Source organism: Halichoerus grypus, chromosome 3 (genome assembly GCF_964656455.1).
Source record: "Halichoerus grypus chromosome 3, mHalGry1.hap1.1, whole genome shotgun sequence".
Taxonomy (NCBI): Eukaryota; Metazoa; Chordata; class Mammalia; order Carnivora; family Phocidae; genus Halichoerus; species Halichoerus grypus.
Window position 1 is genome coordinate 89,612,163 of NC_135714.1, and position 24,384 is coordinate 89,636,546.

General features: G+C 39.5%; 1 protein-coding gene across 2 annotated transcripts in view; it reads right to left on the reverse strand.

Moving 5' to 3' along the window:
* Window positions 1–3,293: 3,293 nt before the first annotated feature.
* The window catches only part of CFI (complement factor I), a 70,810-nt gene continuing 49,719 nt past the window's right edge, over window positions 3,294–24,384 (reverse strand). For both annotated transcript variants that reach the window (XM_078069072.1, XM_078069071.1), the window contains exons 8-14: window positions 22,671–22,712; window positions 21,433–21,468; window positions 19,470–19,573; window positions 19,201–19,304; window positions 9,789–10,066; window positions 5,685–5,789; window positions 3,294–3,625 (exon numbers count right to left, since the gene is read on the reverse strand). In XM_078069072.1, the coding sequence (XP_077925198.1) occupies window positions 3,408–3,625; window positions 5,685–5,789; window positions 9,789–10,066; window positions 19,201–19,304; window positions 19,470–19,573; window positions 21,433–21,468; window positions 22,671–22,712 (887 nt within the window). In that variant the 3' untranslated portion in view covers window positions 3,294–3,407. The remainder of the gene's footprint in view (window positions 3,626–5,684; window positions 5,790–9,788; window positions 10,067–19,200; window positions 19,305–19,469; window positions 19,574–21,432; window positions 21,469–22,670; window positions 22,713–24,384) is intronic.

Genomic DNA, 24,384 nt, shown 5'->3' on the forward strand with positions numbered 1-24,384 from the left:
GTCCTCTCTTTCTGTCCCCAGCTGCCATCCATTTTACTCCTTAATATATTCGGGATCAGTGCCATCCTCTTTAAAATGCCCTGCTGTAGTTTCTACCTTCACCATTTTTCATTTGGATTGCTCCAATAGTCTCTTAACTGTCTCTCCTACCCCATCTCACCCCCTCCAGTACATCTTCCTCAATGCCTCCAGGGTGAACTTTCCAAAGTCTTTCAGTGGTCTCAACTCTTTGGCATGAAGCCCTCTCTGACCTGCCCTTTTCTCCCTCTCCAGCTCCTCAGTTGCACCCTGGACACCCCCACCGTCATGCTGCACTGCTCTCTGTCCCCTTTCGTGGTTGGCTCCTCAAGCCACAGAACCTTTGCACTTACATCTGCCTGGAAATCCCTTCTGTAATTCAGATTAAGCTCACCACTGGGGAGGCCTTCTTTGACACTTCAGACTGATTTATGCGTCTCTCCTCTCTGTTGTCCCTGGCAAAGTGCAGCTTTATAGTTTTTTTCTGTCTCCCTCATACGATAGTGAGTGCTGAGTCCAGGGTTAAATGTAAGGTGATGGCAGCACTCCACATCTCGCGAGCTCGTGGCAGAGGGTCAAGCAGTAGTGCCCAGTGCCCTGCCTCTGCGTGGAGCCTGGGACCCGAGCTAGTGGCAGTGGGAGCCTCTGATGAGCAGTCCTACAGCGCTCTTTGAGCATTGTCCCCAGATGCATAGCCAACTCTCTGGCTTTCCCGGAGATTCTGTGAACTGCATAATATCTTTGAACACATCTTTTTTTTTTTTTTCATTAAACCAGTTAGATTGGCTTCTGTGGTCAGCAGCCAGTCACCTCACTGCTGCTATTCCCAGGCTCTGTCACATGGAGTCACTATGGAGAAGCTGGCTCTTCACTCTTCAGGCCCCGATTCTGGTCCACTCCGCTGTGAAGCCTCCAGGTCCCAGGTCACCGTGCAGACTAGCTTGGTCCTTCCAGTGGCCATGATGCTACTTCTCCCAGCTTGCAGCCCTTAGTACTCATATCCGGGCGTCTTTGGAGATGCTACATGCTCCAGGTTTGCTGGGCCAGGACATGGTGGAGGTTTTAAAACATGCCACAGATATTTTGACACCCCTCCCATCAAGAGATGGATTATATTTCCTTCCTTCAACCTGATCAGGTCTTGTGATGGAAGCAAAGCTAAATGACTTCCAAGGCTGGGTTTATAAAGGCTGTTCTAGTTTGCGGGCTCTCCTGGGACACTTGTCAGCTGTTATGTAAGGCGTCTAGTGCCCCTGAGTCCTCATGTTGAGAGCCCAAATGGAGAAGACCACATAGAGAGAGATGCCTGAGAAGCCCCACTGTTTGGGTTCTCCCAGCCCAAGCACCAGACGCATGAGTGAAGAAGCCTTCCAGATGATCCTTGCCCCAGCCCTCCCTGTCTGATAGTAACTACACTAGAGGATGGAAGAAATGGCCAGCTGAGCCCCAGTCAATCCCCAGAGCAAAATAATAAACAATTGCTATTTAAATAAATATGTGGGGGTTCTTTCTTATACAGCCATAGATAACCAAATACTCTCCTGCATTCAATGACAAAAAGCATTAAAAATCTGGGCAGCAGGGGAGGGGAGGAGGAGTTAGTGTGTAATGGGCACAGATTTTCAGTTTGGGAAGATGAAAAATTTCTGGAGATGGTATGGTTGCACAAGCGGAACGTACTTAATGCCCCTGAACTGTACACTTCAAAATGGTTAAAGCAGTAAAAAAAAAATTGTATGTATACGTTACCAAAATTTTTAAAAAGGAAAAAAATAAATCTGGGCAATAAGCAACTTTGAAATATACATAGAAATGGGCATTTGTCTTATTAAAACAATTGGGCTTTATCCAGGACTGAACCACAGGTACTGAAGGTAATACTTATGTGAAAAATACACTTCAGTCTTCAGGATGATGATAGCTGCATTTTAAATCATCATAATAAAAGCAGCTAATGTTTATTCACTGAGGACCTCCTCTGAACCAAGTGCTAGGGATGCAGACAGAAGGAAGACAGTCTCTCTTCTCTTGTGTCTTACAGTATAGAAAGCAGAGAGCAGTAGTGGATGTGTGAGCATTGTGGGTAAGAAGTAGACAAACCAGGGTCACGTGGTAGAAAGAGATTGGTGCCTAATGTACAGTGGGCCCACAGGAGAGCCTTGAGTAAATGCCATTTACTAAAAAGGGAGCAACTGGATAAAGAAGAGGCCATTTTGGGTTGGCTATGTTTCTTTTCTTTTTTTTTTTCTTTTTTAAAGATTTTATTTATTTATTTGACAGAGAGAGACACAGCAAGAGAGGGAACACAAGCAGGGGGAGTGGGAGAGGGAGAAGCAGGCTTCCCGCGGAGCAGGGAGCCCGATGCGGGGCTCGATCCCAGGACCCTGGGATCATGACCTGAGCCGATGGCAGACGCTTAACGACTGAGCCATCCAGGCGCCCCTGTTGGCTAGGTTTCTTTTGAAATGCTATTAGATGTCCAGATGGAGATGTTAAGTGCTCAGTGAAATACTAGTCTGGGATTTAGGAAGATCAGGGCTGGAGATATGGGTTTGTGGGTCATTGGACTGTGGGTGGGATTTAGTAAGATCACTAGGAAAAGCACAAAGTGAAAGAAGTGACCAGAAGGAAGAGACTGGGAAGGAGGTGGAGACCAGCCAGGGAGGTGGGGGGGCCAGGCGGAGAGTGTGATGTCCTGAGGGGCCGACTGGGTCTACTGCAGCTGGGGCAGGGGGAGAAGAGAGTAGCTAAGTGACTGTGGGTTTGACACCAAGGAGGTCAGTTGTGTGGCAGTATCTGTGGAGAGGTTTAAAGAGAGGGTCAAGGAGGACTTGTGAAATGGGAACTAAAGACAAATCTTTCAAGAGAACTTTTAATACTTTAAGAAGCAGAGAAATGGGACAAGAGGTGTGAGGTCAGTTATTTTCCTGTGACAGGTACTATGCAAACATTTCATTTAGTATGTGGTTTCATTTTTTCAAAATTCTAGTTTCCATTTTAAAGGTAGAAAATGAGACACAAAGAAGATAATAAATTGCCCAGGCCCAAGTAATTAGTAGATGGTAGAATTGGGGTTTGAATGCAGGCTTATGTGAATCCAGTGTCATTCAACTGGCAAAGCCTTTGGTATAGTCAATATATCCTTCCTGTATAAAGAGATAACTTAATCACATTTTCTAATAAATAAAGTATGTATGCCCGACTAAAATATTTCTTCGATAATTATACAGCAAAGTTCCAATATGGAAGAAGCTTTGTAGAGACCTTTAAAAATATCCAATAAAATGTGCTTTATTATTTTTTTCCTACAGAAGTACTAATTATGCAGTATCATTTCAACTAAAATCCAACTCCCAAGAGAAAAAGAGCAGAAGAGAGAGATCACAATTTTATACATTGTACTGAGAAATAAGAGACCTTCCCACATAATGGCTAATCCAGTCAAAATAATTGGCCACTTTTGTGTAAACACCTGGGTACTCTGGTCTTCCGCAGTTTTCACCCCAACTCACAACACCCCAAACATAAGTCACATTGTTGACATCCTTACAGACTAAGGGGCCTCCGGAGTCCCCTTTACAGGCGTCGATGGAGCCATCATCTGTACCTGAAAAAGACAAAGGAAAAAGAAAATCACACATGTACTTCCATTTGTCGAGGCTGCCAAGCCGACTTCCTGTCTCCTCCGCCGATGTGTGTACCAACTTTGGCTTTCTTACACTTTGCTAACAGGGAATAACGCGTACTCTCCCTCACACCTCTCTGGGCCCATAGAGGTGGAGAGATGCAGGTTGGGAAACACTTTGTCTTCTGCTTATTCTCCATATTTAGTGAGGGCTTCCTGTGCTTCCTCTGTTTTATGCAAGTGTATACTCTGACGAGATTGCAGTCTGAAAGTAGCATCCAATACTCAGTGGGGAAATAATAGAAATACTTCGTGCTTATTGAGTGCTTAATATGCATTAGACAGTCATTGTTTTGATCCTAAACCACACCCCTAATGAGATAAGTATCATTATTATCCTTATTTTCAGATGAGACAAATAAGGCCCAGGGAGGTTAACTAATTTGTCCAAGGCCATACAGCTACTAAGTGGCAGGCTGGACTTGAATTCAGGCAGGCAGAACCCTTCGAGCTTTCCCTCTTAACTGTGATAATTGCCTCCTGGTAGGTTTTGTGCTAGTCTCCCCTTTTGTCCTCTGTCATCCTGAACTCCATTTAAGAAGGGAGGGCACAGGGAATTGTCTGTTTACTTTCTTCTCACTCTTAGGACTTCCTAAGGTTTTTTTAAATCACTGATCCCAAAAGTTATAGGATGTCAATTACTTTGCTTTTTCTGGAATACACTATTTAGAAGTGGTTTTAATAAAGCATCCTAAATGCATTACCCTGGCTGGTTCCCTGCCTTTGCGTCACCACCAAAAGTAGGAACTGAGTTGTAGCTGTGTAACTGTTGTTAGCGATGTGGAAAACAAAGGCAAAAGAAATGTAGCTTAAATTAAAGTCTCCTTACAGTTTGCCACCCACTGATAGATAATCTGAAACATGAAGACGGTGACCTTCCTCAAGGAAAGTGTGGCCGCCTCAGTGCCTTAATGTTTAAAAGTAACTTCATCTTGGCAGCAGCGGCCCCTCAAGGTCCTGAAAGCCTTGCTTCCAGATTCCTTGGAGACTGGTGCTATCCCTCACCCCCACTAATTAAAAAGTAAACAGTCATTCCTCACAATCCCAGTACAGCTCTTTCTGCCCACGGGTTCTGTCCCATGAATAGGGAAGGGGTTAAGTTCTAGGCAGGAGAGATAGGAGGCCCCTGACTCCCCTGACTCAGCTCTGGAACTATTCCGGGTAGGTGGAGATGCTGAGACAGAGCGAAACAAGAGATAAAGCAACAAACCAAGACACAAAAATCTCAAGGCCACAAGCTTCCCAGTCAGTTCTCAATAAAAGACCGCCACTAAAAGCTCTCCGTGGCAACCCATTTGGGACCCCTCTCACTCTAGAGAGCTTCTTCTTTCCTTTCTGCTCTCACCTTCACTTAACTTTCACTTCACTTCACCCTTTTGTGTCCGTGAGATTCCTTCCTCCTTTCTGTGAGACAAGAACCCTGCAAGCTTGCAACATTGGGTAGGGGCACTAGGGCCACTCTGATAGTAAAGGAGGTGGTGGCAGGGTCATCAAAAGTGCCATGGGATTGCTGGGGAGGGAGGATTTACTTCCAAGCGGACACATCTGAAATGAGATCATTCAGATTTTATTCAGAAAAAGGTTGGGTTTTCATCCTGGATCTGCCACTTCTTATAAGACTTTGGGCAAATTATGTAACTGCTCTGCATCTCAGTTTCCTCATTTATGAAGATCCCCAATTTTGCAGATGGGGAAGCCTGCTCAAGGCCATGTGAGTCGTAACTGGTAAAAATCGGGATATAAGCCCAGGCAGCCTGGTTCCAGAGTCTGTGCTTTTAGGTACCTTTCTATATGGTGGCGTAAGGAAGATTCTTCCTCTTCCTATTAGCATAAGGGATTGAGTGAAGGGCTAGGGAAGCCCCAGCCAGGAGGCCCGATGAAAGGGCCCAGGGCCCAGAGCGAGGAGGCGGATTTGGTGAGGAGGGGAGATGTTTGGTAGGGGGTATAGGTACAGATCTTAGGGAAACCACTCCGTGCTTACCTGCACAGTCCATTTCTTTTTCAAAATAGCGACCCGGATAAAACCTGGAGCAGTTGCTGATTAGGCTAACTTCACCCCACTTAAGTAAACTGACTTTTTCGTTATCTAGCAAAGGGAGAGAACAGACATTTAGAAGTCACCAATGAGAAATCTAAATAAATACTCTCATCATTTAGTAAACCATGAGGCATAGAGAAGATTATATATATTCCTTAAGACATATATCAACTTTTGAGGAGAGTTCATTAACATATTTAATCACACACTGCTCCTATGTCCAGTTTCTCCAACTGTCTTTCTAAAAATAGTTAAGGGGCAAATAAATAGAATCTTTAAAAAAAAAAAGTTAAGGGGCATTCCTGAACACATGCCTGAAGTCGTTCCCATTATCACAAAGACCTGGATGCTCTGAGCTGAACAAGATAAACTCCCTCCCCTTTGATTGCTGAGTCCAGCGTGGGAGCTGGGTAGGAGTCAGTGACCAGCATTTTCTCACATGAATAGCTCCTATCATCTTACATCCCGGATTTCCTGGAAAGTGCTGGTTAGAGTGAAAACGGCCTTTTAATATAAGAAGTTAAATGAAGAAAATGTATATGAAGTTATCAGTGTGTATGTTTTTGTGTGTCTGAAGAAGTTCATTTCCTAAGTGATTTGAAAGAGGATTTAGGATTTCCTTTTCATCTGAGTTAGAGATGTGGGGCTTGAATGTTTTTCATCTAAGGAGAGAGAAGGGGCAGATACTGTTGCTGATCGAAAGTCCAGGAAGATAAGAAAAACTTAAGAATATGGGGTGAGATGTCTTGGGTGTAAGGAGCGAGTCTTTGCCCCATCTCCCCTCCTCCTTTTCCCCAAGCTTTCAGCAATTTTTATGCTCTAGGAGAGCAAGGACTGGACCTGATTGATGGATTGCTATGCTAGCACCCAGCCTCATGCTAGCACAAAGTAGTTGCTTAATAAATATTCATGTAATTTATTCATCCATGAACTCCATAATCCAATTATACACTAAACAACTTAGGCCAAATGACTCACCCCCTAACTTAATGTATAAACTATCAGGGGACAGAGGCTTCTGGATATCTTGAGAGGACACCTCCACGGACCCTAGCACTGTAGCGGGTATGTAATAAACTGTGAAACTAATACTATTCTCTTCTGAGAAGCAGGGGGAGACAAAAATCCACCCAAGTATAGGGCAAATTAGGAAAGAGTTTCTTTTTTTCTCCTTCAAGTCTTACTTCAAGTTAGTTTTAAGATGCTATCTTCAGGTTAAGAGCTTTTTTTTTTTTTTTTTAATTAGTAATTTATTATTCCTTCTAACTCAGGAGAAGTGTTTAAAAACTGGGAACTCCTGTACCGTGTGAACAATTTTTTTTTTTAAAGACAGTCTTTTATTTCTTTTTTTTTTATTTAAGATTTTATTTATTTATTTGACAGAGAGAGAGACAGCGAGAGAGGGAACACAAGCAGGGGGAGTGGGAGAGGGAGAAGCAGGCTTCCCCACTCAGCAGGGAGCCCGATGCGGGGCTCGATCCCAGGACCCTGGGATCATGACCTGAGCCGAAGGCAGACGCTTAACGACTGAGCCACCCAGGTGCCCACCGTGTGAACAATTTTTAATGGCTCAGGAGATTACTCCCTCTCCTGAACTCTTGTTTTGTATACTTCTTTTTTTTCTTTTTTAAAGGGAGAGTGTGAGTGGGGAGGGGCAGAGGGAGAAGGAGAGAGAATCTCAAGCAGGCTCCATGCTCAGAATGGAGCTTGATGTGGGGCTTGATCCCACAACCCCGAGATCTTGACCTGAGCCACAATCAAGAGTTGGATGCTTAACTGACTGAGCCACCCAAGCACCCTGTTGTTTTATATATTTCTTGAGGCACCTGTCACATTCTGCTGTCTGATGGTGGCATTCACATCTGATGGCTCCTCAGTACTCTAAGTCCCTTGAGATCTGTAGCCTCTATACTCCTTGTTGACCTGGTCCATATTGTTCATCAGGGAAATCCTAGCACTTAGCATTATTATCTTGCAAGCATAGTAAGGGCTCAAAAAATGTGTTAAACTATATTTGATTAATAAGTAAAACAATGCATAAGAACATATCTACCAGTTTATAGGAAATATATGGAATAGAAGAATATGTGAAATGCCACATCAAGGATACAGTCATCCAAATTCAAGGTGTGAAAATTCCAAAATAAGAATGACCCAGTTTCTTTAATAAATACATTTTAAATGAAAGGAATGGGTAACTGTTCAAGATTAAAAGAGACTTAAGAAAAATAGCCACCAAATGCAATGTGCAGATTTTGGATCCCAATGGAAATAATCCTGATTGTAAAAATACTTTGTAAGTAATTGAGGAATATTAAACATGGGATGGTTATTAGATATTATTATGGGATCACTTTCATTTTGTTGTGTATGAATGGTGGTGTGTTTTTGCTTTCATTTTTGTTTTTTTAAGTCCTTACTTGGTAAAGATATCTACTGGAATATTCATGGATGAAATTACTTTATATCTGGGTTTGATTTAATATGCTCCAGGAAAAAAAATGTGTGGGGTAGAGGGAATATGTTCAATAGCTCCCAATTGTCCTTCAGATCCACTCTCCACCCTTCAGTGCCCTGCACCCTGCCCAAAGAGCCTGATCTGAGGGACTGCCTCAATAGGAATGTCTTAGCCTCTGGTTTTCAATATAAAACCGCAGCAGAAGAAGGGAGGGTAAGGAGAGAGGATAAGGAGATTGGGGTTGGCTATAACCTTCGATCCAAAGTCATTGCTTCTCTCAAGGCAGCCTGCTCTACCTGAGGTTCTTTCTCTTGGTAACTTCTTCCTTTCACATCTTTGGACCTAAGAGAGGCTGTTCTGGTACTGTTGGTCCCAGGTTGCTGCATGGCCCTTGTGGCTCCCTGACCCCTATCCACATCCCTGTAATTAATCCCTTTATAAATAACCCTTCCTAATTATCCTATTGAGCTTGTGATTGATTCAGAGAGATAAAACAAGAATGGTAGAGTGCTGATAACTGGAAACTGGGTGATGAATAAGTAGGTTTATTATACTCTTGTCTCTACTCTTCTGTATACTTGTAAATGTACATAATAAAAGCTTTTTTTTTTTTAAGGAACAAATGTAAGGACATATGCCTTCTGGATAAACTAATTACTAATAAAATTTAGTCTTGGGTATTCAAACATACTACAAATCCAGGTTAATTTATACACATATTTTATGCTTTTCCATGTGGCAATTTTAAGTAATGTGTTGGAGTATGAGTCTATAAGACCAATGCAGTGAAGTTATTTACAAAGAGTATGTAGGAGGTCAAAAGGAAGCTAAATTTCAAAGCTAACTCTTCAAGATAAAGGAAAAAGCATTGGCTAATTTAATTCTAATCTAACTTCTTATTTAGCCAGTTTTTCTAATAATTTGTCCCTAAGTGTCTACATAGCTTATTCATACAAATGTTCACCTCAAGTCTTCTTAGAAGCTCAAAAAATAATTCTTTATGTTTTCTTCCTCTTTGTGGGATGTGATGGGGAGGGTGAGGCAAGGAGAATGGGGGAGTGGAGGAGAGAGCACAGGGTTGTGGGATTAATGACTCACTCATACTTTGACTATTCCTTTGGAAACCACTTTATCTTCCATCCATGTCTCTCTAACAAATCCAGAAAGTTCATGCTATATACGTCCCACGTCAGTCTACTTTTTTTTTTTTTTTGTAGATGTTTACCTGTCAATGTATGCTTCAAGATCACAGAGTGTAGGTGTCCTATGAAACTCTGGATCAGGATCAGCTACATAATTTTCAGGGCCCAGTGAAAAATAAAAACGTGAGGTGGGGGCTGCTGCAAAAATTATTAAGAATTTCATGATGATGACAGCAGAGCTGTACACTAAGCAAGGGGCCCTTGGGAGCCTGGGATGCTGGGCAACTGCACAGGTCTCACGTCCATGGAGCTAGCCCTGGCTGAATGCTCATTTTTCTGGATTTGCTGCTATGTTTCTCCCTGAGTACTAGGAAATTAGCTCCTATCCATTTCTATTCCCATTTATTTCAACCCCTGGATTCTGATCAAAAATTTTAAAACATATACCTTTTTCTCGACCCCAGCCAGAAACAATGCATTTGTCGTTAGGTTGAAATAGATATGAAGACCAGGGGACACAGGCAGGGATGGAATTAGGCAGTTCACATTCTTTTCGGTTTGAGTGTTTTTTCAATTCAATCAAAGCTATGTCATTTTCATAGGTGGTTCCATTGTACTTTTCATGAATAATAATTTTATTTGCCAAGTGAACAATTACGTCGAAGTCAGGTCTTAACGAATTCAGAAATGATGCCCATATTTGGTAATGGTATATTTTACTCATGCTATAACAGAAAGGAAAAGGGAGATAAGATATATTGAGGAAAAATACCAACTATAAACATGAACATCTGATGCTTTATCTTTATATCATCCCTTTTAAAGGACTTTCTTCCTTTTTCCAGATTTTTAAAAAATTCTTGCTGTCATGAAGCAGTGTGATTAAATTTATGGGGTAGAATTAAAGTCAGTGGGTAAATGAAGAGAGGAATAATCCATCTAACTGCTCCATATTAGGGACATAAAGAACTCACTAACAACCAGAGGTGCCCAGAAGTGGAATGAGTTGGCTGCCTCTGGAGTGAGAGCACCACCACTGAAGGTGTTCAAGCAGAGACCAGAAAGCATGTAGCCAGAAATGTGGTTGAAGAAATGGGGAAATCAGGACATACATTCTCATTACTCTGCCAAACCCAGAGGTTCTCAGGATGAAGACCATAGCAGTCATTATCCTGCGTTTAAGACTGATTTCATCTTAACATTGCATTGTATTTATTTGCTCACAAGCTTTTCTTCCTGTTGGATTGTGCTACTGGAGGTCAAAGATGGGATCTAATTCATCTGTGGCTAGATGCCTGCATCTAGTATTGTACCTGGCATATATTCGCTGTTTTAAAATTTAGTTTAAATGGTTAATGAGCTAAATATTGCTTGTTCTTATGCTTCACTCAATTTGCATACTAATTTTCACCTCATGGTTTCCAGCAAATTGGCATTTACCATCATTATCTCAGGTAATCACCTAACAGTTAAACAGTGTTGTTCTAGGAACCAAGGAGGTGTTCAGGATGCTTTCATTTATATTTAATATTCCAAGAATGCTGTGTACCATATTAATTTTGGTTGTTTTTTTAGGATCAGAGGTCATGAATATTGTTTAAAGGTTAACCCTGTTTATTCATTCAATTTACTAACAAATACTTAGTGTGCACCTACTATTACCAGGCACTGTACTAGCCACTGGGATACTGAAATGAACAAAATCAGAAATAGTTCCTGCCTTCATGGAGCTCAGGATCTAAGTAAAGCTGCAGTATTAAATGGATAATGACAATAATGAAGATATATATTCTAAAGTGAGTAGAATGAACAGCACATGGGGTTCTGAGAACTTATCAAGAAGGCTTTGACTTAAGGGAGTCAGGGAAGATTCTCTGAGGAAGTGAAGATTGAGCTAAGATCTGAATAAAGAGTAGCACTAACTAGAGAAACAGGGTAGGAAAAATCATTTCAGGCATGAGAAATAACATATGAAGGTCTCTCTGCAACAGGGAGCAAGGTGCACATGAGTAGCTGAAAGAAGTCCAGAGCAGGTAGAGCAGACAGCAACAGTTGAAGCTGTGGGGCAAGATGAAATTGGCAAAGGTAATTAGGGGTCAGATCATATGGAGCTTAATGGGCCAATGTTGTTTAGATACTCTAGAAGCAAACAAGCCTGGCAAAGCAAGTGTCTGACATTTTCAGCCTCTCTAAGGGAGAAGTGGGCCCTTCCTCCCACCAAAATTCATGAGAATATGCATTAAAAAAGTAGAAACAACATAGATTAAGACTACTGAGAGTGGTGGTCCATGATGGCAGTGTAGGAACTCACCCTGAACTCACCTTATCCCATGGACACACCAAATCTATACCTACATATAGAGCAATACCTCCTGAAGAAGAACAGGAGGCTAATTGAACAGCTTCTGCACAACAACAACAGAGGGACCACATAGAGAATGGTAGGAGAGGCAGAGACATGGTAATGATGGGAACTCCAGACTTGATTAGATGACCTGGAGGTGCTGGTGAGTGCCATTATCTGTTTCCCCTCCACCCTGATATCACAGAGGGGAGCAGGGGCCAGACACTCCTGCTGGCCTACAGCCTCAGTGACCCCAGATTCCTAGCCCTCACAGCTCCAGCCATTCCCTTTATATGGGCCCCTACCTGCACCCATCCCATCTCCAGCTATCTCACTGAGGCTGCCCCAATACAGTGCACATCCAGATACCCCATGTTTGTGCCCACTATATCTCCAGCCATCACACCAAGGTGGCCCAGGTGGAAAGTACTCCAGGACACCTCCAGCCTGCACCTGCTTCAGCTGCAGCCATCCCACCAGGGCAGCCCCTATATGGAGGGGCCAGCCTGCCTGCCCCAGCTCCAGTTATCCTGCCATAGTGGCCCTGGTGCAGAGCACCCTGGAACCTGCCAACCCAGGCCTGTTCCAGCTCCAGCTCTCCATCCAGGTGGTTCCAGCATGGAGCACCCTGGGACCCCCAGACCCATGCCCATTCCAGTTCCAGCTGTTCCTGTAGGGTGGCCCCAGTGCAGCATGCCCTAAGACCCCCTGGCCCATGCCTGCTCCATCTTTGGGCAGTCAACCAAAACCTCCAGCGCACACAGTCTTCACAGGGAAGCACCTACACAAGACCACTCCTTCAAGACTGGGAAAGGTAGCAGTTCTGCCTAATTCACAGAAACAGAAAAATTCAAACAAAATCAGGAGACAGGGGAATATGTTCCAAATAAAAGAACAAACAAGATAAAACCCCAGGGCTTAAAAAAAAAAAAAAAAACCTAATGAAATGGAAGTAAGTAATTTACTGATAAAGAGTTCAAAATAGTGGTCATAAAGATGCTCACTGAACTTGGGAGAAGAATGGAAGAACAGAGTGAAAACTTCAACAAAGAGTTGAAAAATATGAAAGAACTAAAAAGAAGTCACAGAGCTGAAGAATACAATAACTGAACTAAAAAATACTCTAGAGGAAATCAATAGCAGATTAGATGATCCATAAGAATAGATCAGTGATATGGAAGACAGAATAGTGGAAATTACCCAAGCAGAACAGCAAAAAGAAAAAAAAATTTTAAAAAGTGTAGTTTAAGGGATCTTTGGACATCAAGTATACTAACATTCACATTTTGGGGGTCCACAGAGGAGAAGAGAAATAGAGGTGGGCAGAAAATTTATTTGAAGAAATAATAGTTGAAAACTTTCTTAACCTGGGGAAGGAAACAGACATGCAGATCCAGGAAGCACAGAGAGTCCCAAAACAAGATGAACCCAAAGAGATTCATACCAAGGCACATTATAATTAAAATGGCAAAAGTTAAAGATAAAGAGAAAAATTTTTTTTTTTTAAAGATTTTATTTATTTATTTGACAGAGAGAGACACAGCAAGAGAAGGAACACAAACAGGGGAGTGGGAGAGGGAGAAGCAGGCTTCCCGTGGAGCAGGGAGCCCGATGTGGGGCTCAATCCCAGGACCCTGGGATCATGACCTGAGCCGAAGGCAGATGCTTAACAACTGAGCCACCCAGGTGTCCCTAAAGAGAAAATCTTAAAAGCAGCAAGAGAAAAACAAATAGTTACAAACAAGGGAAGCCCCATAAGACTATCAGCTGATTTTTCAGCAGAAACTTTGCAGGCCAAAAGAGAGTGGCAGGATATATTTAAAGTGCTGAAAAGGAAAAGCTTACAACCAAGAATACAATATTTGGCAAGATTATCCTTCAGGATTGAAGAAGAGATAAAGAATTTCCCAGACAAGCAAAATCTGAAGTTCATCACCACTAGACGGGCCTTACAAAAAATGTTAGAGGGAAAGCCATAACTAGAAACAAGAAAATATATGAAAGAAAAAAAATCTTACTGATACAGGTAAATATATAGTAAAGGCAGTAAAGTAAATTGGCTACTTGCAAAGTTAATATGAAGGTTAAAAGACAAAAATAGTAAAATCAACTATAACTAAAATAAGCAGTTAAGGGATACACATAAAAAGATACATATTTTTATTTAAGACATCAAAAATTTTAAATATGAAGGAAGGAGTAAAAAAATGTATTGCTTTTAGAATGTGTTCAAACTTAAGTGACTATCAGCTCTGTGTGTGTGTGTGTGTGTGTGTATATATATATATATATATGGGAAGAGAGAGAGACCTCAGGTTAATATATATGAGCCTCATGGTGAGCACAAACCAAAAACCTACAATAGATATACAAAAAATAACAAAAGAACCCAAACATAAAACCAAAGAAAACCATCAAGCCACAATGGAAGAGATACAGAGAATAAGAAAGGAACAGAGAAGAACCATAGAAACAACCAATAAACAATTAACAAAATGGCAATAAGTACATACCTATCAATAATTACATGTAAATGAATTAAATGCACCAGTTGAAAGACATAGAGTGGCTGAATGGGTTGAAAACAAGACTCATCTATATGCTGCCTATGAGAGACTCATTTCAGATCTAAAGACACACACAGACTGAAAATGAGGGGATGGAAAAAGATGTTCCATGCAAATGGAAACAAAAAGAAAGCTGGTGTAGCAATACTCACAACAGATAAAATAGACTTTAAAACAAAGACTATAACAAAAAGATAAAGAAGAGCATTACATAATGATAAAAGGTAAATCCAAGAAAAGGATATAAGATTCATAATGATTTATGCACCCAACATAGGAGCACCTAAATATATAAAGCAAGTATTAACATACATAAAAGAAGATACAGTAATACAAGAATAGTAGGGGACTTTAATATACCACTTACATCAATGGATAGAGCAACCAGACAGAAAATCAATAAGGAAATATTGGCCTTAAGTGATACATTAGACTAGATGGACTTAATAGATATATACAGAACATTTTATCTAAAAACTACAGAATACACGTTCTTTTCAAGCACACAGGGATGTTCTCCAGAGTGCATCCTATGTTAGGCCACAAAACAAGTCTTAATATATTCAAGAAGATAGAAATCATATCAAGCATCTCTTCTGACCATGTAAGTATGAAACTAGAAATCAACTACAAGAAGAAAACTGGAAAAAACACAAACACAAGGAGGTTAAATAGCATGTTACTGAACAGCCAATGGGTCAGTGAAAAATCAAGGAGAAAAAATAAAAAACACCTTGACACAATTGAAAATGGACACACAACAGTCCAAAATCTATGGTATGCAGCAAAAACAGTCTGAAGAGGGAAGTTCATAGTAATAAAGGCCTACCTAAAGAAACAAGAGAAATCTCAAATAAACCATCTAACCTTATACCTAAAAGCACTACAAAAAGAACAGCCCAATGTTAGTAGAAGGAAGGAAATAACAAAGATTAGAACAGAAATAAATGAAATAGAGACAAAAAATAGAAAAAACCAATAGAATTAAAAGCAGATTTTTTAAAAGATAAAAAGTTTGATAAACCTCTAGCCAGACTCATCAAGAAAAAGAGAGCCTAAATAGGTAAAATCAGAAACAAAAGAGGAAAAGTTACACTCACCGCAGAAATAGAAATGGTTATAAGAGATTACTATGAACAACTATACACCACCAAATTGGAAAACCTAAAAGAAATGGATAAATTCCTAGAAACATAAACCTTCCAAAACTGAATCGCGAAGAAATAGAAAATCTGAATAGACTGATTACAAGTAATGAAATTAAACCAGTAACTTAAAAACTTACAATACACAAAAGTTCAAGACTGGACAGCTTTACCGGTGAATTCTGCCAAATATTTAAAGAAGAGTTAGCACCTATCCTTCTTAAATTGTTCCAAAAAATTGTAGAGGAAGGAATACATCCAGATTCATTCTATGAGGCCAGAATTACCCTGATACCAAAGCCAGACAAAGACACTACAGGAAAAGAAAACTACACACCAGTATCTCTGATAAACATAGATGAAAAGATCATCAACAAAATATTAGCAAACTGAATTCAACAGTACATTAAAAGGATCGTTCACCATGATCAAGTGGGATTTATTCCAGGGATGTAAGGATGGCTTAACATCTACAAATCAATCAATGTCATACACCATATTAATAAAACAAAGGATCAAAATCGTATGATCAGCTCAATAGATACAGGAAAGAAAATTCAACATCCACTTATGATAAAAACTCTCAACAAAGTGGATATAGAGGAAATGTACCTTAGCATAATAAAGGCTACGCATGACAAATCCGCAGTTAACATCATACACACTGGTGAAAGCTTTTCCTCCCCTAAGTTCAGAAACAAGACAAGGATGCCCACCTTGCCACTTTTATTCCACATAGTACTAGAAGTCCCAGCTGCAGCAATCAGACCAAAAAAAAAAAAAGAAAAGAAAAGAAGAAAAAAAGAAAAGGCATCCAAATTGATATGAAAGACGTAAAACTGTCACTATTTGCTGATGGCATATATATAGAGAGAGAGAGCGAGAACTCTGAAGACACCACCAGAAAACTATTAGAACTAATAAATGAATTTGGTAAAATCGCAGGGTACAAAATTAACATACAGATATTAATTGCTTCTATACACTAATAATGAACTATCAGAATAAAAATAATTCTATCTACAATTGCACCAAAAAGAATAAAATACCTAGGAATAAATTTAAGGAAATAAAAGACTATAAGACATTGATGAAAGAAATTAGAAGTGACACAAATAAATGGAAAGATATACCATATGGATTGGAAGAACCAATATTGTTAAAATGTCTATACTACCCAAAGCAATCTACACATTTACTGTGATTTTTTTAAATCAAAAAACCAATGGTATTTTTCATAGAACTAGAAAAAAGAATCCTGAACTTTGTATGGAACCACAAAAGACCGTAAATAGCCACAGCAATCTTGAGAAAGAAGAACAAAGCTGGAAGTATCAAATTCCCTGATTTTGAACTATACTACAAAGCTATAATAATCAACACATTATGGCACTGGCCTGAAAACAGACCCATAGAACAATGGAATAGTGTAGAGAGCCCAGAAAAAATCTCACACATATATATGGTCAATTAATCTATGACAAAGGAGCTAAGAATATAAAAGCTAAAATAAACACGGGATTATATTAAACTAAAAACATTTTGTATGATGAAGGAAACTGTCAACAAAACAGAGAGAACCTACTGAATGGAAGAAGAAATTTGCAAATCATAAATCTGATAAGGAGTTAATATCATATATATATATATAACTATATATAGTTAATATCATATATATATATATATAGAACTTACACAACTTAATATAAAAAAACCCAATTAAAAAATGGGAAGAGACAAACTATAAAAGACTTTTAATCTCAGGAAACAAACGGAGGGTTGCTAGAGTGGAGGGGGGTAGGAGGGATGGGGTGGCTGGGTGATAGACATTGGGGAGGGTATGTGCTATGGTGAGCGCTGTGAATTGTGTAAGACTGATGTGTAATCACAGACCTGTACCACTAAAACAAATAATACATTATGTTAATAAAAAAAAGAAAAAAATGAGCAGAGTGCTTGAATAGACATTTTTCCAAAGACATACAGAGACATACGGATGGTCAACAGACACATGAAAAGGTGCTCAACATCACTAATCATCAGCGAAATGCAAATCAAAACCATCAGAATGGCTAGTATCAAAAAGACAAGAAATAACAAGTGTTGGCCAGGATGTCAAGAAAAGGGAACCCTTGTGCACTGTTGGTGGGAATGTACATTGGTGCAGCCACTAAGGAAAACAGTATGGAGGTATGGAGGTTCCTCAAAAAATTAAGAATAGAACTACCATGTGATCCAGCAATTCTGTTCTGGGTATTTACCCAAAGAAAATGAAAACCAATTTAAAGGCATATATGCACTCCTATGTTCACTGCAGCATTATTTATAATAACCAAGATATGGAAGAAACCTAAGCATCTATCAATAGATAAATGGATAAAGAAAATGTGATGTATGTATACAATAGAAAAATTTTCAGCCATAAAAAAGAATGAGATCTTGCCATTTGCAACAACAAGGATGGATCTGGAGAGTATTATGCTAGGTAAGATAAGTCAAACAGGGAAAGACAAATACCATATGATTTCACTTATGTGTGGAATCTAAAACACAAAACAAATGAACAAAAACCAAACAGAAACAGATTCATAGAAAAAGGGGGAGGAATTGGGAAGTGGGCAAAATAGGTGAAGAGGATTAGGAAGTACAAACTTCTAGTTATAAAGTAAATAAGCCAAGGGGATGTAACATACAGCATAGAGAATATAATCAATAATATTGTAAAAGCTTTGTATGGTGACAGATGGTACCGACAATTATGTTTCTGCTGCTGACTAGGAGTGTAACTTTAGCCAAGTTATGTACCTTCTCAGTCTCAGTCTGCTAATCCACAAAATGGGAAGACTAATATTTACCTCTTAGGGCTGTTAAGAATATTAAAACAAAATAACGTATGTGAAAATGCCACACCCATTATCTGGCCTGTTAGAGGTACTCAACAAATGACGTTTCATTCATTCTAAAGATCAGCACTGAGGCTGGAAGCCCAAACTCTGTCCTCCAGCTGACCTTGACTTGTTATCAGCACCTTTTGTGTGTTGCCCTTAAGCTACTGATATAGACTGAATTGTGTTCCCCTAAAATTCATATGTTGAAGACCTAACCCCCAACATTACTAGATTTGGAGATAGTCTTTAAAGAGGTAATGAAGTTTAAATAAGGTCATAAGTGGAGTTCTGAACCCATACGATTGGTCTCCTTACGGGAAGAAGAAGAGACATCAGTGATGCACGCATGCAACAGACGAGCCAGCCAGTGCTGGAGCAGCACATGAGACAATTAGCGTGGAGCTTTGAGCAGTTCCTTTACTGTCTGGAACACATATCAAATACATTTAAGGGTATGTGGAAGGGGCAAAAAAGATTTGTGCATTTGAAGTCTTTAAATGCATGAGGCTCTTTAAACAACATCCTTGTTGAAGAGAGACCAGAGAAAATGCCAGGTTAGTATCACCTCTTCATAAACTTTTCGGTCATAAACTCTTCTCAACAGTTTGGTCCTAATTCTACAAAATGTAGGTAGTATCTACTTGCTTTCCCATCATGCAAATGAGTCACGTGACATAACTTGGTACCTATGGGTTTGATCTGAACTTGCCATCTGGGATCATAATTTGGTCTGGGGGCGGGGTGGGGGGGAAGAACACAGATGGCCTCTGGGATTCCGATCATGAATACTGTAGGGGATTTAGCTGTCAAGAGAGTGGAATTTGTCACATGCTTTTATCTATCATCTGCCACAATCTCTATTACCCACTTTCATTATTTCAGGGAATCCAAAATCTTTTTGGAGACATTTTTTACCTGACACAGTGTGCAGCAGTTACAATCCAACACCCTCCAATATAAATTCCTCCACATTTGATTTTCTCATTTTCCTTAATTGCCACCTGCCACGGGAAGTCTCCCTGTAAGAGACATTAGTGTGGTCACTGTCATTCTACCAGACGGTGATAGACAGGTGGCCCTAAGATATGCCCATTGCAAGACTCCCAGTCTCTTATCATTATGTATCTCCCCCACCTTTCTTTGTTTTTCAAACTTGGACTGCTCCTGGGAAGTAATAGGTTTACCAAGTGTGCTGGCTTTCCTCCTACGACTCGTTTCCTTCGAATGGGCACGCTGTTTTTAACTCCACAGGACACTTTAGGGAGAAATGACTTTATCCGTTTTCTTTCTTCAAGAAAGGAAGAGATTGTATTATTATGATTTTGAACCCATTACTTCTTGATAATTTATGCCACAAAACCAGCAAAGTCACTGCTAAAACAAAACAGGCTGAATTGATTAATAACTTATTTCAGATGCTAATTGGTACTGTTTACCTTGTTCAAAAATTCTGGCTTAATATGAAAATTGGCTTGATTCTATGAAGTTCTGCCTAAAGGTACACTGGTGGCAGAAAGACGCTAGCTGAAGGGTTAAACATTTTTATCTCTGCCTTTGGCAGAGAGATAAAAGATGTCACATGGCCAGGCATACTCAGGATGAGGGTCTCATTTAGAAATCATCAGAATGAGCTGACAACATGGGCACCTACATCTTCTCACTTTCATAGTTTTTACTTTACAGAGGCTGTTCATATGGAATTCTTTTCAATAGTATTAACATTAATGATGTTAACATTTGAGCACTTTCTGTGTCAGTCCTCGTGCTAAATATTTTGTATGTAGTTTATTTCATCTAATCATCATATTAACCCTGCGAGGTAATGTGCCAGGGACCCATGGACAATCCAGGATCAGTGGGCGAGGGGGTATTTTCTTGGTCACTTGACACATGATGATGTTTCCTTCCTCTGTGAACATTTAGATGCGGCACACTTGTCACAGAGACACCTGGCAGAGCAAGGCTTGAGATGGGAATTGGCGGAAGAATTCATGAAAAAGGGCGAAAGTAAAAATATAAGCTGTTTTCCTTATTCTTCCTATATATTTTAGTACATCATGAGTATTTTTACAAACTTGCTTCTTAGGCCCAAATGAGAAAGAAAAATTAATATCACTGTCAATTACTTTGGGCATATAAGAAGGAGGTGGGTCTTTAAGGAAGAGAAGTCGTGAGTGAATATGGATGGGTTTTTGTCTGTTTGTTTGTTTTGTCCCACCCATTCTAAGAACTGGGTTGGGGGAAGAGTGTGATGGTAAGTTTTAAATTTGTTCTTGGACCTTTAAAAGAAGAGAGACCTCATCTACTGAGGATTGTGGAAGCAACTCAGGCACTATCTGAAAACCAACGCTACGTTGAGTAGAAAATAAAGGGCCTTTGGTGAAAAATCTCCTCGGACTGATGGCTGTATCTTCAAAATCTAAATCTTTCACTCATTGCCTGATGAAAAAAAATTGTTAATTAATTTTGGGGCCTGGCAATTAGAAGAGAGTCTGATGTGAACTTCAGCTTAAATTCCCCCTAAAACAGGGAGCTATTTTATTCCCAATTTGTAGTTGAGGTTAAGTTATTCACCTAAGGTTACACAGTTAATAAATAACTGAGTCAGGATGACTCAAGTCTGTCTGACCCAAAAACTCATATTAATTACTGTCTCCGCAGGGACTTAATACTTTAATTTAATTTAGCTCTCAGTGCACAACTGGCCGGGATACAGATCTTCACAGACCTTCTGTTATCAGGACTTAAAACATTGAAAAAGAACCAATTAGCTCAAGTAAAGTCTATTATTTTTCTATTTCAAAATGTCATGGGTCATGCTCGAAATCTGGTTGTTTTTGACAAAACTGACACGACAAAGCTCATAGCAAATAAAAAAATGTTATGTAGCTCTAAAATATTGTTTTCACTTCAAAATTAGCCTTGTGAATTAACCCATTTTTAAAAGCAGTTCTCAAGAAACATTTATGTGTGTTTTTCTTAAAAGTGATAAGAAGAGTAATGTTATTTTTTTCTATTTACATTGACAGCAAAGGTAATTGTTGCTTGAATTAATTATATATACACACATACACACACACACACACAACATTAAAATGCAGACGTAAATCAAGGAAGCACTAGTAAAAAAGAATAATGTTAATTTACCTTCATCCATATCAGCAGTCAAAAATTCTGTTTCTTCTATAATAAAACAAAAAGTTCCAATGTTTATGGTTGTGTTTATAATAGAAATTAAATAATTAAAATTATTTCAACTTTGATCATAATTTTCTGTCTTAAAACCTGTCCTCTATTGATTGATTGATTGATTGATGAGAGAGAGAGAAAGCGTGAGCACACACACATGCATGGGCATGCACGAGTTGGGGAGGGGCGGAGGGAGGGAGAGAATCTTAAGCAGGCTCCATGGACACAAACTTGATCTCATCACCCTGAGATCATGACTGGAGCCAAAATCAATGGTCGGATGCTTAACCCACTGAGCCATCCAAGCGCCCAAAAACCTGTCCTTTGTTTAAAAAGGACAGTACAAATCCTCAAAGCACACCGTCTTATTTCCTTTCTATACCTAGGTAATTGTGAAGGCTCAGGATGAACTATGTAGAAATTTTGCAGGTACCAACTAGAGGTGTCTCTTGGTACAAGTGAATGGTGAGACTCATGGTGCTGTAGTTTTCTGCATTTAGAGTAGGCAAAATGCTTGGGTCAGAGAAGGAAAGCTTCTTTTTCAACTCTGATTCACAAAGTCCTTACATAAGGTAGGGAGCAGTTACTAACACTGACTGAAACAGTACTCAGCTGACATTAGAAAGGCCTCTGTGCCTGCACTAATGTGAAAGCTGTTATTGCTCACACGTGGTCATATCATGTGTGATTATTAGCTACATTAAAATATAAGAAGAGGGGTGCCTGTGTGGCTCAGTCAGTTAAGCATCTGACTCTTGATCTCCGTTCGGGTCATGATCTCAGGATCCTGAGATGGAGCCTCGCATCAGGCTCCATGCTCAGCAGAGAGTCTGCTTAAGATTCTCTCTCTCCTTCTCCGTGTACGCCTCCCCCAGTTCACTCTCTCTCTCTCTCTCTCACACACACACACACACACTCTCTCTAAAATAAGTAAATCTTTAAAAATATATATAAGACAGCAGTAGCTTTGTTTTGCTTCAATTCTGCAATATTCCAAGAATTTAATAAATTTTTTACCTTGAGCCACAAGTAAAAAGCCACATGTAAGAAAAACAAAAATTTACCACAGCAAAGGATAATTTTTGAGAAAAATGAATACCATGTCAATTATATTATACATATATCATAAAACTACAATACCTTATCCTTGTTTTCAATTCTGTAATATAAATTTTCTATTATAACAATGTATTTACCTTTAATTTCAGGATGTCCTTTAATTTCAGGACGTCCAGTTCCTAAAAACAAAACAAAACAAAGCACTCACTGTAGCAAAAAGATAATGTTCACCTGGATAAAATATACACGAATCATTAATATCTCAGAATTGGTATAACAACTTAATTTTTTTTTTTAAAGATTTTATTTATTTATTTGACAGAGAGAGGCAGCGAGAGCAGGAACACAAGCAGGGGAAGTGGGAGAGGGAGAAGCAGGCTTCCCGAGGAGCAGGGAGCCCGAAGTGGGACTTGATCCCAGGACCCTGGGATCATGACCTGAGCCGAAGGCAGACGCTTAACGACTGAGCCACCCAGGCGCCCAACAACTTAATTTTTTTACAAAGATAAAGGGGAATCACAGTATGTCATCTTTCTTTGATTTTTAATACCACATAACAGATGTTTCATATTGCATTTAAACACATACCAATTTCACTACGGCAAGGAAATAATTTTTACTTGAGTTTTATTTTTTTATTTATTTTATTTTTTTAAAGATTTTTATTTATTTATTTGATGGAGTGAGAGACAGCGAGAGAGGGAACACAAGCAGGGGGAGTGGGAGAAGGAGAAGCAGGCTTCCTGCTGAGCAGGGAGCCCGAAGTGGGACTTGATCCCAGGACCCTGGGATCATGACCTGAGCTGAAGGCAGACGCTTAACGACTGAGCCACCCAGGCGCCCTTTACTTGAGTTTTAAAAAGAGATGTATATTTTGGATATATTTGAACACATACGGACAGCAAATTTACTATACAGTTATACAAAACGTATAACCCTGTTAAACTTATATTTATAAAAGTTGGGCTTTCCAGGATACATGAAACCAAGTTATACTCCAAACTTCCCTTGGTTTAGTGATTCTGATCTGTCCACTGAAAGAGCAATGAATATATTAATATTTTTATTTTACATCTCTTCTCTCATTTGCTCTTGCTTAGAGAGTGAAAAATTAGAACAACTACTGAAATACAAAAGGTGGTGCTCACTCTAAAGAAGGGTAAACTGAAGTAATAATGACAGTTGACTAAATGTATTTTTGATATGGATTCAAGAAATTCATTCAAAAAAAGTAAGTTTTATGTTATGGTTACTCCCTGGCAGTGGGGTTTTTTTTCCCCCTGATAAGCCAACGAATTCTGTTTTTTGACCTTAAACTTTAGAGTTTTGAATCAGGAGAAGGAGGAGATGGAGGGAAAAGGAACAGAAGAGGAGGAGAAGGAGAAGAAATCCCAAATATCATTATACTGAAAAAGTGAAATCAAACTGTAGAGCTTCAGAGGAAGACAGATACTGCATGATCTCACTTATATGTGGAATCTAACAAAACAAACTCATAGAAAAAGAAGTCAAATTTGTGGTTACTGGGGGCAGGAGTAGGGGGTGGGGAATTAGGTGACTGTGGTCAAAAGGTACAAACTTCCAGATCAGTAAGTGCTGGGGGTGTAATGTACAGCGTGGTGACTATAGTTACCGTTGCTGTATGGTATACTTGAAAGTTGCTAAGGGAGTAAATCCTAAACGTTCTCATCAAAAGAAAAAAAATGTAACTATATGACGTGATGGATGTTAACTAAACTTACTGTGGTCATCATCTCTCAATGTATGTCTGTCAAGTCACTATGTTTTACACCTTAAACTTACATATGGTGTTGTATGTCAATTCTATTTCAATAAACCTGGGAAGGAATG